The 11,023-nt window shown below is 40.4% G+C and overlaps 1 protein-coding gene and 1 long non-coding RNA gene across 3 annotated transcripts; both read left to right on the forward strand.

Moving 5' to 3' along the window:
* Nucleotides 1–569: 569 nt before the first annotated feature.
* LOC115677164 (uncharacterized) lies at nucleotides 570–10,718 on the forward strand. Of its 2 annotated transcripts, none has more exons than XM_030600259.2 (5): nucleotides 570–829; nucleotides 7,455–8,388; nucleotides 8,859–8,954; nucleotides 9,087–9,223; nucleotides 10,241–10,718. In XM_030600259.2, the coding sequence occupies exons 1-5, from the start codon at nucleotides 570–572 to the stop codon at nucleotides 10,362–10,364; spliced, it is 1,551 nt and encodes a 516-aa protein (XP_030456119.1). In that variant the 3' UTR covers nucleotides 10,365–10,718. The 2 variants fall into 2 exon arrangements, with proteins under 2 accessions (XP_030456119.1, XP_030456117.1); XM_030600257.2 differs by lacking the exon at nucleotides 570–829 and adding an exon at nucleotides 6,115–6,480.
* Nucleotides 2,884–5,081, forward strand: LOC130139475 (uncharacterized). Its single transcript, XR_008817643.1, has 3 exons — nucleotides 2,884–3,168; nucleotides 3,243–4,210; nucleotides 4,829–5,081. It is a non-coding gene; the product is annotated as an uncharacterized LOC130139475 (long non-coding RNA).
* Nucleotides 10,719–11,023: the final 305 nt, after the last annotated feature.

Here is an 11,023-nt window from a genome sequence, read left to right on the forward strand (position 1 = left end):
ACCAAGGTTGGGGTTTTTGTGCCCAAAAGTAGAGTTTCGGGTCCAAGCGTCGATAACTGTCATATTTCGGAAATCGTTTTCCGGTTCTTTCAAAGAGGAAATCATTTTCCTGAATTTAAGCTTTGGGAAGAAAACCTTTTCCGTTGACTAGGAAAATATTTTCCGTTGACTTATTTTCCTAAGCAAACCAAACACCGGAAAAATGAGAAAAGTGTTTTCCCCGAAAATATTTTCCGCGAAACAAACGGATCCAAACTGTAAAATATTCAACAACTTTCCTTCGGAAGGCGTAAGTTTTCGTAATTTTCCACGAAAGTTATTAATCTACCTAAGTTAATAACAATTTTTTTATGACATCACTAATAAAATATTCTTTGCTCATCGTAACTTTAGTTAATGAAATTGTAAGTTCGATCATTTTTATCCAATAATCCAACATTGAAAATGGGAAGCGTCTCAGTTCCGAGGTAGTTCTCACTTGTCAAAGTTCATTCTGCTCGGAAGAGAGAGAGAGAGAGAGAGAGAGAGAGAGAGAGAGAGAGAGAGAGAGAGGGAGGAAGGAGAAGGAGATGGAAGGGAGAGAATCGTGTGCAGTCAAGCGCCGGTTGGGGTTCTTCTTCTTCTTCGTAGCTCTGGTGTGCCTGCGCGATCCGATCGCCACCGTGGATGCTTCCGTCCACGACTACTTCAATGAGGCGTTCACCTCTCGCTCCAACGCCTTCTTCTTCCACGGCGGCAGCAAGGGCCTCCTCGCTCCGCGGTCCGTGACCCCACCTTCTTCGGCAGCTCCTAATACCACGACGGGCCCCAAGGGGAAGTCCTTCATCAGGTAATGGACTTTTCCACTTTACTGCTCCGGTTCTGATTCGGCTCCAAGTGATTTTTGGAAGTTTGCTGGTGTCCCAAACGGATGAACCGCCTTTTGTTGGTTTTCTGGAATGTCATGCTGAAGCAGCGAGATGGTTGAATTTCTTTGATTCTATGTGGTTTATACATATATCGACGGGAATGCAATCGAAGTCCTCCGGATGAAACACCTGAAATTGCCTACGTGTCACTAAATAATTTTCTACATAGCATCCCAATATTGAACTTTCAATATAAGTTTCAAGACTTAATTTCATCATTTGTTTTCAAAACAAATAACCGAAAGTGTTGGAACAACACTCTGAGAGCAACAGGTCTGGTGGAGAATGGATACCAACTAGCCCTTCTTTGGACATCAAGAGCTTTGATACCGTGACGAGAATATGAGACAGAGAGATTGTGTAATTTACGCATATTTAATAGTAAAGAGTACATTAACATATTTATAAAATTGACTATTTAAGGTAACATGATATTATTACGAGGGTTAATACCACCAAAAACCCTAAACTGGTATGCGTGTGACAATTTTATCCCGAACTTTTTTTTTTTTACCATGAAAAACCCCAAACTGGTACACTTGTGACAATTTTACCCCGAACATACCACAAAAAACCCCAAACTGGTACACTTGTGACAATTTTACCCTGAACATACCACAAAAAATCCCAAACTGGTACACATGTGACAATTTTACCATGAACTAAAAATTTAATATTATTTTTTTTATTTTTTCGAATTTTTATTTATTTATTTTTTTTTTTCTTCATCTTCAACCTCTGACCGGTCGCCGGTCCGATGACCGGCCAGAGGCGGAAGCCGGCGAGGTCGGCCCCGCCGGCTGCTGGCGAGGGCCGCCCCGCCGGCGTCAGGCGAGGGCGACCCTCACCTAAGTCGGGCGTGGACAGCCCTCACCCGACTCAGGCGAGGGCTGCCCTCGCCGAATCTGGCGAGGGCTGCCCTTGTCGACGTCGGGCGAGGCCAGCCCTCGCTTGGGTGGGCGAGGACAGCTCTCGCCCGACACCGGCGAGGTCGAGCCTCATCAGCGGCCGGCGGGGCCGACCTCGCCAGCTTTCGCCTTTGGCCGGTCGCCGATCTGGCGACCGGCCAGAGGTTGAAGATGAAGGAAAAAAAAAAGAAAAGAAAAAAATAATAAATAAAAAATTCAAAAAAAATAAAAAAATAATTAGTTCTGGGTAAAATTGTCACAGATGTACCAGTTTTGGGTTTTTCGTGATCAAAAAAATAGTTTAGGGTAAATTTGTCACGAGTTTACCAGTTTGGAGTAAAATTATCACATGTGTACTAGTTTGGGGTTTTTGGTGGTAAAAAAAAAGTTTGGGATAAAATTGTCACAGGTGTACTAGTCTGGGGTTTTTGGTAATAAAAAAAAATTTCGGGGTAAAATTATCACACGCGTACCAGTTTGGGGTTTTGGGTGGTATTAACCCTTATTACAATCAATTAAGATTAAAGAAAAAAATAGAGATAATGCAGAATTTCGAGAGAAGTGGAGAATCATGAAAATTACGGAAAATCGATTAATTATTTTCTAATTATTTCTAACCATAGTAATAAAAAAAGAAGAATAACAAATATGAAATAATGATCTCCCTAGGCTTCACAGATATAACTTTGAGTCGCGAGCACGATACGGCACCTGAGAGAATTATTACAATAATAACACTAATAAGACAAGATAATCATTTTTTTCCCGAAAAAATGAATCTGCTATGTACCTTGATATCATCGATCGACATAACCGACACTCCCACGCGCCGTGCGCGGGGATAGCTCGATCCCGCGAGAGGTGGAACTTTCGCGCCACCTCCCACTTTTCTTCCTCGCCTCTTGACCACGACAATGGATGAGCTCTTTGTCCCCTCTTTCTCTCTCTCTCTCTCTCTCTCTCTGTCTTGCTTGACTTTCACTCCCTCGTCAGAAAGCAAGGCGGAAGACCCGTCTCATCAAATGGAGCGTTTTGCCCTGGCCTTAGAACCTCTCCTCAAGCGGTCAAGCCGCGAGCGCCCGATCAAGGAGCACCTCCATGGGCCATGGCCATAATCCCAGGAAGAAGTTCAGACGTCTCTTCGACGCTCACTCTCAAGCTGGCGACAACACAGGGCAGCCCTCGTTTGCGGAACATCTGGTCGTCGTCAACGCCCTCAGGTCTTTCAGCAACACCCCCTATCCCTATGGAGCAGCGCCCCCGTCCGACGATGTCTTGCAGGTCCCGAGCAACGCCTGTGTCAAGTCCGAGGTCTCCAAGGGAAGTGCGAGCATCTAGACCCCGGTCTCGAGGTATTTAAGGGCCAAAAGAAATTCGTGTTCTTGTTTCTTCTTGTTTTGTCTGAAAAGTAATTTATCTATTTAAGTGGAGTTTCAAATGATTCAAAAAACATATGAAGTTTCTTTTTGGCAAGAACAATAACACATAAGGTGAGCATCACATGTTTGAAAATGACACTGTCAAGATCTCTCGGAATCTAGGAAAAAGAGGAGACGTGAGCCGACTCTTTCGCCGTTCTTATGATTTTGGTACACAACTTGATAGAGATCAAGATTATTGGATTATAACGTGCTTGTCTAATTTGCAGAGAATAGAAGTTATTTTTTTGTTATTTCGTTTATCTTGTCATTGGGCAGAGGATGAAAGAGGTTTTACATGGAGCTAAATTATATATGTGGTTTCTGACCAAAATTTTTTTTTTTATATATGTGGGTCTAAGTAATTCTAACATGAAATGAAAATTACTTATTTTTGCGTAGAAAGACTTAAAATACATGGACAAGATTGGTCCAAAATATGATCGACACCACGCACCAATGGATGAAACGTGATCATAAATCAATTCTCAACCCCGAGTTACCTAGGTGCTTCACAAACGATACATCCATTCTCATAAATTTCTCATATATATTTTATTTGTTTTGTTATTCGTTAAGATATGTACATGGATCTTTAGAATTCTATCATGAATTGGGAATTACTCATTTTTCCGCAAAAAGACTCAACATAAATGGACAAGATTGGTCCAGAATATGATCGACGCCGCGCACCAACGGAGGAAACGTGATCATAAATCGATTCTCAACCCCGAGTTATCCAGGTACTTCACAAATGATACATCCATTTTCATAAATTTCTCGTATATATTTTATTTGTTTTGTTATTAGTTAAGATATGTACATGGATATTAAGAATTCTATCGTGAATTGGGAATTACTCATTTTTCAGCAGAAAGCCTCGAGCTTTGTGGACAAAAGTGAGTCGTGATTTGGTCGAGTGGTATCGATGGAGGAATTATAAAAAGAGACCGATTCTCAACTTCAAATTCACCGGGTACTTCACAAATGATATACCTTTTCATAAAATATTGTCTAAAAATTTTTAGACCTATTATACGGCAGCCAATTCAGTCCTAAACCTTTTAGTTTTGCCAATTCAGTTATAAGCCTTTTGACAACTTGCCAATTCAGTTATAAATTTTTCAATTATACCAATTCAGTCCTAAGCCTTTTAATGAATTATCAATTTAGTCTTTCGGCTAATTTTGGGCAAAAATCGCTGACGTGGTGGTCCAGTCGGCATCGGTCGTCCTATGTGGCGTGACCGGCGTTGACGTGGATAATTTTTATTTTTGAAAAAAATTCTAAATTTTGTATTGATTTTTTTTTATTTCTTTTCTTTTCTTTTCCTTTCTTCTCCATTGAGCCTGCGAGCCGCTGACCCCTAGGCGAGGGTTTGGGCTCGCTAGCCCTCGCTACGACTGACGACGGCATTGCGAGCCCTCACTCAAACCCTCGCCGGCCACAGTGTCGTTACCCAGGTATTTCACGAATGATACATCCATTTTCATAAATTTCTCATATATATTTTGTTTGTTTTGTTATTAGTTAATATATGTACATGGATCTTAAGAATTCTATCATGAATTGGGAATTACTCATTTTTCTGCAGAAAGCCTCGAGCTTTATGGACAAAAATGAGTCATGATTTGGTCAATCGGTACCGAGGGAGGAAATATAAAAAGAGACCGATTCTCAACTTCAAATTCACCAGGTACTTCACAAATGATATACTTTTTCATAAATATTGTCCAAAAAGTCTTAAACCGATTACACGGCAGCCAATTTAGTCCTAAATCTTTTAATTTTGTCAATTCAGTTATAAACCATTTGACAATTTGCCAATTCAATCACAAACATTTCAATTGTGCCAATTTAGTCCTAAACCTTTTGATGATTTGCCAATTCAATCCTAAACATTTCAATTGTGCCAATTTAGTCCTAAACCTTTTGACGATTTGCCAATTTAGTCCTACACCTTTTAATGAATTACCAATTTAATCCTTCCAGCTAATTCTGAGCAAAAATCGATGATGTGGTAGTTTAGTCGACACCGGCCATCCTATGTGGCGCGACCAGCTTTGACGTGGATCATTTTTATTTTTGAAAAATTTTATGAATTTCGTATTGATTTTTTTATTTCTTTTCTTTTCTTTTCCTTTCTTCTTCATTGAGCCAACGAGCCGCCGGCCCTTGGGCGAGGGCTTGGGCTCGCGAGCCCTCACTGCGACCAATGAGGGCATTGCGAGCCCTCACTCGGACCCTCGCCGGCCACATTGTCGTTACCCAGGTATTTCACAAATGATACATCCATTTTCATAAATTTCTCATATATATATTTTATTTGTTTTGTTATTAGTTGAGATATGTACATGGATCTTAATAATTCTATCATGATTTGGGAATTACTCATTTTTCAGCAGAAAGCCTCGATTTGGACGAAAAGTGAGTCGTGATTTGGACGACCGGTACCGAATGGAGGAAATATAAAAGGAGACCGATTCCCAACTCCAAATTCACCGGCTACTTCGCAAATGATATGCCTCTTCCTAAATATGTCCCATACATGCATATATTGAAAAAAAGATATTTGCATAAAGTAGAGAGAGAAATCAATTCTTGCTCGATGTCTAAAACGAATATTACGTGGGATCTTTCGTTGAAATATGTAATTTTTTTGTGTTTAATATCAACTAACCCGTTGTTTAGCAATCTACCTAAGTTAATAACAACCCCTTTTTATGTCATTACTAATAAGATTTTCTTTGCTCATCGGAACTTTAGTTAATGAAATTGTAAGTTCGATCATTTTTATTTAATAATCCAACATTGAATGTAGAAATTCCCCCATTTTTTTTTGCGAGAAATTAAAATAGAAAAATGGGAAGCATCTCAGGTCCGAGGTTAGTTCTCACTTGTCAAACTTCATTCTGCTCAGAAGAGAGAGATAGAGAGAGAGAGAGAAGGGAGGACGGAGAAGAAGGAGATGGAAGGGAGAGAATCGTGCACAGTCGAGCGCCGGCGGTTAGGGTTCTTCCTCCTCTCCTTCGTAGCTCTGGTGTGCCTCTGCGATCCGATCCCCGCCGTGGACGCCTCCGTCCACGACTACTTCGGCGAGGCCTTCGCCTCCCGCTCCAACGCCTTCTTCTTCCACGGCGGCAGCGAAGGCCTCCACGCTCCGCGGTCCGCGATCCCGCCTTATTCTTCTTCTTCGTCGGCGGCTCCGAACATCACGACCGGCACCAAGGGGAAGTCCTTCATCAGGTAATCGATTGTTTTTCTCGTTTTCCTGCTCCGGCTCCGATTCGGCTCCCACGTGATTTTGGAAGTTTGCCGGTGGCCCAAATGGATGGACCGTCTTTTGCTGGGTTTCTGGAATGTTGTGCTGAAACGGTGAGATCGTTGAATTTCTTAGATGCAATCGAAGTGCTTTGGACGAGACGCCTGGAATTTGCCTACGTGTCGCTGAAGAAATTTCCGCGTGGCATCCCTTAAATTGGGCATTCAATATAAGTTTCGGGACTTGATCGCATTTTTCGATAAAGGGTTTAGACTTGATTGGAAATTTTAGGACCGGATTGCACTTTCCAAGTGAGGTTTGCGACTCGATTTAAACAATTGAAAGGTGTTGGACTAGATTGCATTTTAGGACTTAAAGGTTGCTGTTTACCCGCTCTCTTTGTATCTTGGATGGGGTGCTGGAATTTCTAGTTTTACTCTGCATCGTTGATTGAGTAGGGCTTTCGCTGGAGGTCCGAGAAGTTGATGATTCATTAACAAGGCGATAATGAGATGGCAGTGGTGGTCCCCCGATTGTTGCTTATTGCGGAAGAAACTGTTTTATTGGTCGATTGTATGTCGGGATGTCTAAGGAAAAACCTTTTTTCTCTGTTGAAATCCGAGTAACGACTGTTTTAATGCTTTGCTGTCTCTAAAATTCTGCTGATGTTCTTTCTATGGGATAGTTCAGGTAATGTAAGGATCATATTTGTACCTCTTGGTGTGCCTGCTTTCCGTTTCTTTTGATGTGCCGGCTCCCTGCTCTATAGACACGAACACATGCGTTCGCACAAAATTAATTGCCTGAACTTATTGCATATTGTCACTGGATTGGAGACAGTATTGTAGTCTCTGTTTATACATCTTTTTTGTGCAAACCCTCGTCAATCTCGGTTTGAAGGTTTTCCCTACGACTATTGATATCGATTCGATTTCATTGTCTTGATTCCACAACTTAGGTTTGATGACGTCACCTTCATAAGGACAAAGGAGTCTGCTAATGCACAGAGCGAAATGCAACAGAATTCTGGCTCGGTGGAGGCTATCATACTTGATATAAAAGATCGGAAAAGGATTGGAGGTTCTTATTTGAAATCTGATATGATATGTTGCACTCCGCAGTTGGCTGATGAGGGAGGCTGCAAATTAGGTGAAGTTATTATTCAGAGAAGCCCAGATAACCGTGAATGGCCTAGACGCATAACAACTTCCTTTGCTGGGAGAAATCAAGAAACAAAGATGGATAGTGTGACTGTTGAGATCGATAAGACAGGGATGTACTACTTGTATTTTATGTTTTGTGATCCACATCTCAAGGGTACCATAATTAAGGGGAGCACAGTATGGAGAAATCCAAGTGGTTATTTGCCTGGAAAAATGGCTCCTTTGATGGTAGTGTTTGGTTTAATGTCATTGGCTTACCTTGTACTTGGACTTATATGGTTTTTGAAGTTTGTTCAACACTGGAAGGATGTCATACAGTTGCATTACCACATAACTGCAGTTATTGCTCTTGGAATGTGTGAATCGGCTCTCTGGTACTTCGAATATTCCAACTTCAACTCTACTGGAAGAAGACCGATGGGCATCACGATATGGGCCGTCACTTTTACTGCTGTTAAGAAAACACTCTCTCGACTTCTCTTACTGGTAGTGTCCATGGGTTTTGGAGTGGTGAGACCTACCCTTGGGGGCATAACCTCAAGAGTGCTTCTTCTTGGTGGAACATATCTAGTTGCATCCGAGTCGTATGAACTCGTTGAACATCTTGGGAATATCAACGACTTTTCTGGAAAGACAGCATTGTTTCTGGTTTTGCCAGTTACATTGCTGGATGCTTGCTTTATATTATGGATCTTTTCGTCATTATCCAAAACTCTGGAGCAGCTTCAGGTACTTTTTTTTCTTATTTCACCCGGAAACCTCTCATTATCTGTTCTGCATAGCTAATTCTATTCTTAGTTATTTGGCAGTAGCGACTAATCAATAGAATGATTTCTAGTGTCGTACTGTGAACATCTTTTAATTATGTTGATTACTAGACATTTGTGAAGTTGATGTTCGGTAAAGAGACACATGCAGATGAAGATCTTATTACAACAGTTATGTTTTTTTTTTCGATGAAAGGAATATTTTCGTTGTCAATGTAAACGTATCAATATTTTCAATGTTTTCGCAATCTACTTGAATCATATCACTGGGAAAATCCTATTTACTATCCTTTTCCGCAAACGTTTCTCAACTTAATCGACAAAGGATCTAAAAGAAGAACCTTGAATGAAGTCATAATGTCTCATTTGATGTGCTGCTGAAACAGTTTTTCCATCTCCCTTTTGGTTTGATGATTTTCAATCTCTGTGCAGACGAAGAGAAATATGGCTAAATTAGAGCTTTACCGAAAATTTACAAATTCACTTGCTGTATCTGTGCTACTTTCAATTGCATGGATTGGCTTTGAGGTAATGAACTTTGTCCTCTACAAAATGATATTTAACCATTGCATAATGATTGGATATAGCTGATATATTTGAGCAGATAATATGATCAAACAACATCTAATGCTAATGCAATTCTGAATTGTTCTGGTCCAGCTATACTTCAATGCTACAGATCCATTGAGTGAGCTGTGGCAAGTTTATTGGATCATTCCAACATTCTGGACTATTCTTGCGTACTCTCTCTTGGTTGTTATTTGCATTCTCTGGGCTCCTTCACGCAACCCAACTAGGTATGATATATATGCTTTCAGTGTTCATTACTTTTTGCTACTGCCTTTAGCACAATAGCAAATGTTGGCTCTGAAGGGTCTCCGCATTTGACTTTCGCCTCTATATTTGTTCCTGTGCTTGTTTGGTGCAATCAGAATTTAAGTTAGTTAGACCCGTAGTTGGAATGTTCTCCCATTTTGTTCCACTCTGCTTGAATTCCATTATTAACAGTGTGGCATAAATTTCTTGCTCTGCTATTCTGAGTTTTTTAGATTTCTATGTTGGAACTTTTTTCATAGGAAGGCATATTAGACTGCAGTCAACTGGATGAATAGTGAACTTGTTTTGGCATAGTACACAGCTGTACATTGCTGCGTAGATTGTACCCTGCAATTTGATGGATCAAATGTTAAATACGAAACTTTATATTCTTGATGAATCAATATCCATTTTTGTTTTTCCATGACTGGGAGGTATGCATGCTGATATATTAGTTTGTGAGTTCTCTGCAAAAAAGAAAAATGAAAACAAATGGAGGATACCCTGGAATGTTGGAAGCTAGAATTTATTCTTTGTCTGTTGTTTACTTCCTCAATTCCGACGTCATTGAGTCTGGATCTCTGTCATCTTTCTGTCTCATTTACCCCTTTTAGGATCTGTACATGTATTTGCACCATGTAATCCTCCAAAGTGGAGAAGGAAACGGTGATGAGAATTACAATATTGCGACGAGAATTATATGATATAATATTGTTTCAAATGGCAAACATAGTCCTATTCCATCTAGTCACTTTATTTGGTCCTACCATGTAATTTTTATATTTTGACTATGCAACAGGAAGTAATGTTGATAATCTTGCCAATGCGTTTTCATCATCATTGACATAATGGCAGTTCTTTTGAATCTATTATGTTCCCCATGCTTCTATGGGTTCCCTTCCCTCATTTACATGTAATCATCCTTCTGCAGTTTGTTAAGGTTCTGTTCAATGTGGTAATGTTTTGTTGAACGAATCTAAATGGTTTGTGACTTGTAGATATGCATACTTGGAAGAGAATGAAGACGTTGAGGAGGGCATCTCTTTGACAAGTTCTAGCAAGGCGACAGGTGATAGTGTGACCAAACTCGGAGAAGATGTTGAGGAGGAGAAGCGCGAATAGATGGCACTCTTATCTGCGTTGATGTCTTAGTTCTCTGTACATTTTGTTACACAATCCATCCTGTACCTACTACAGACTCGCAACTGATATGTTCATAGAGTTTACAGATGGGGAAGAGAGTAATACTAACGAGATACTATGGATTTACAGAGTGAGGACACCTCTCTCTCTAGTTACGATTTTTCTTCCTTCTGTGATTATTCAGTAGAGAACTCAAACTAGGAAATGGAACTGAGAAATGAGAAAATGTCTCATAGCTGAGGCTCTTAACTCTGTGCCCCTCTTTCTCCCCATATGACAATTACTTATAGTTGACATCTTTCCTTTAATGTAATTCAATCCCTTTTTGAGATATTTCCCATTATGCACTCGGATTTCATGCATGATGGTTTATGTCCCTTTTCATTGGAATCGGATGTGCTTAATGGCAGGCTTTGCACTGTAAAATGCAATTCAGAGATTGCAATAACCACTAGAAGTCAGAAATAGTTTGAGGCATTAGCATGAGGCCATCTCTACTTCTAAAGAATAAGCCGCGAAGAGAATGGGACATTGAACCGGTAGTAGAGAGACTATCGGGTACTTGAATAAGTTCTACCGCATGCTAATTGTGGACCCGAAAGATATATATGAAGAATACTATAAAAGACGGTTGCACA

Source organism: Syzygium oleosum, unplaced genomic scaffold (genome assembly GCF_021117445.2).
Source record: "Syzygium oleosum isolate NSW1041296 unplaced genomic scaffold, Sole_v2.1 Sole_v2.12, whole genome shotgun sequence".
NCBI classification, from domain to species: domain Eukaryota; kingdom Viridiplantae; phylum Streptophyta; class Magnoliopsida; order Myrtales; family Myrtaceae; genus Syzygium; species Syzygium oleosum.

Excerpts from the sequence above, each read along its gene's own strand:
- LOC115677164 (XM_030600257.2), top strand. The coding sequence starts at position 6,203 with ATGGAAGGGAGAGAATCGTGCACAGTCGAGCGCCGGCGGTTAGGGTTC. Across the intron at positions 6,481-7,454 it reads AAGGGGAAGTCCTTCATCAG|GTTTGATGACGTCACCTTCA; the intron begins GTAATCGATTGT and ends TCCACAACTTAG. Across the intron at positions 8,389-8,858 it reads AAACTCTGGAGCAGCTTCAG|ACGAAGAGAAATATGGCTAA; the intron begins GTACTTTTTTTT and ends ATCTCTGTGCAG.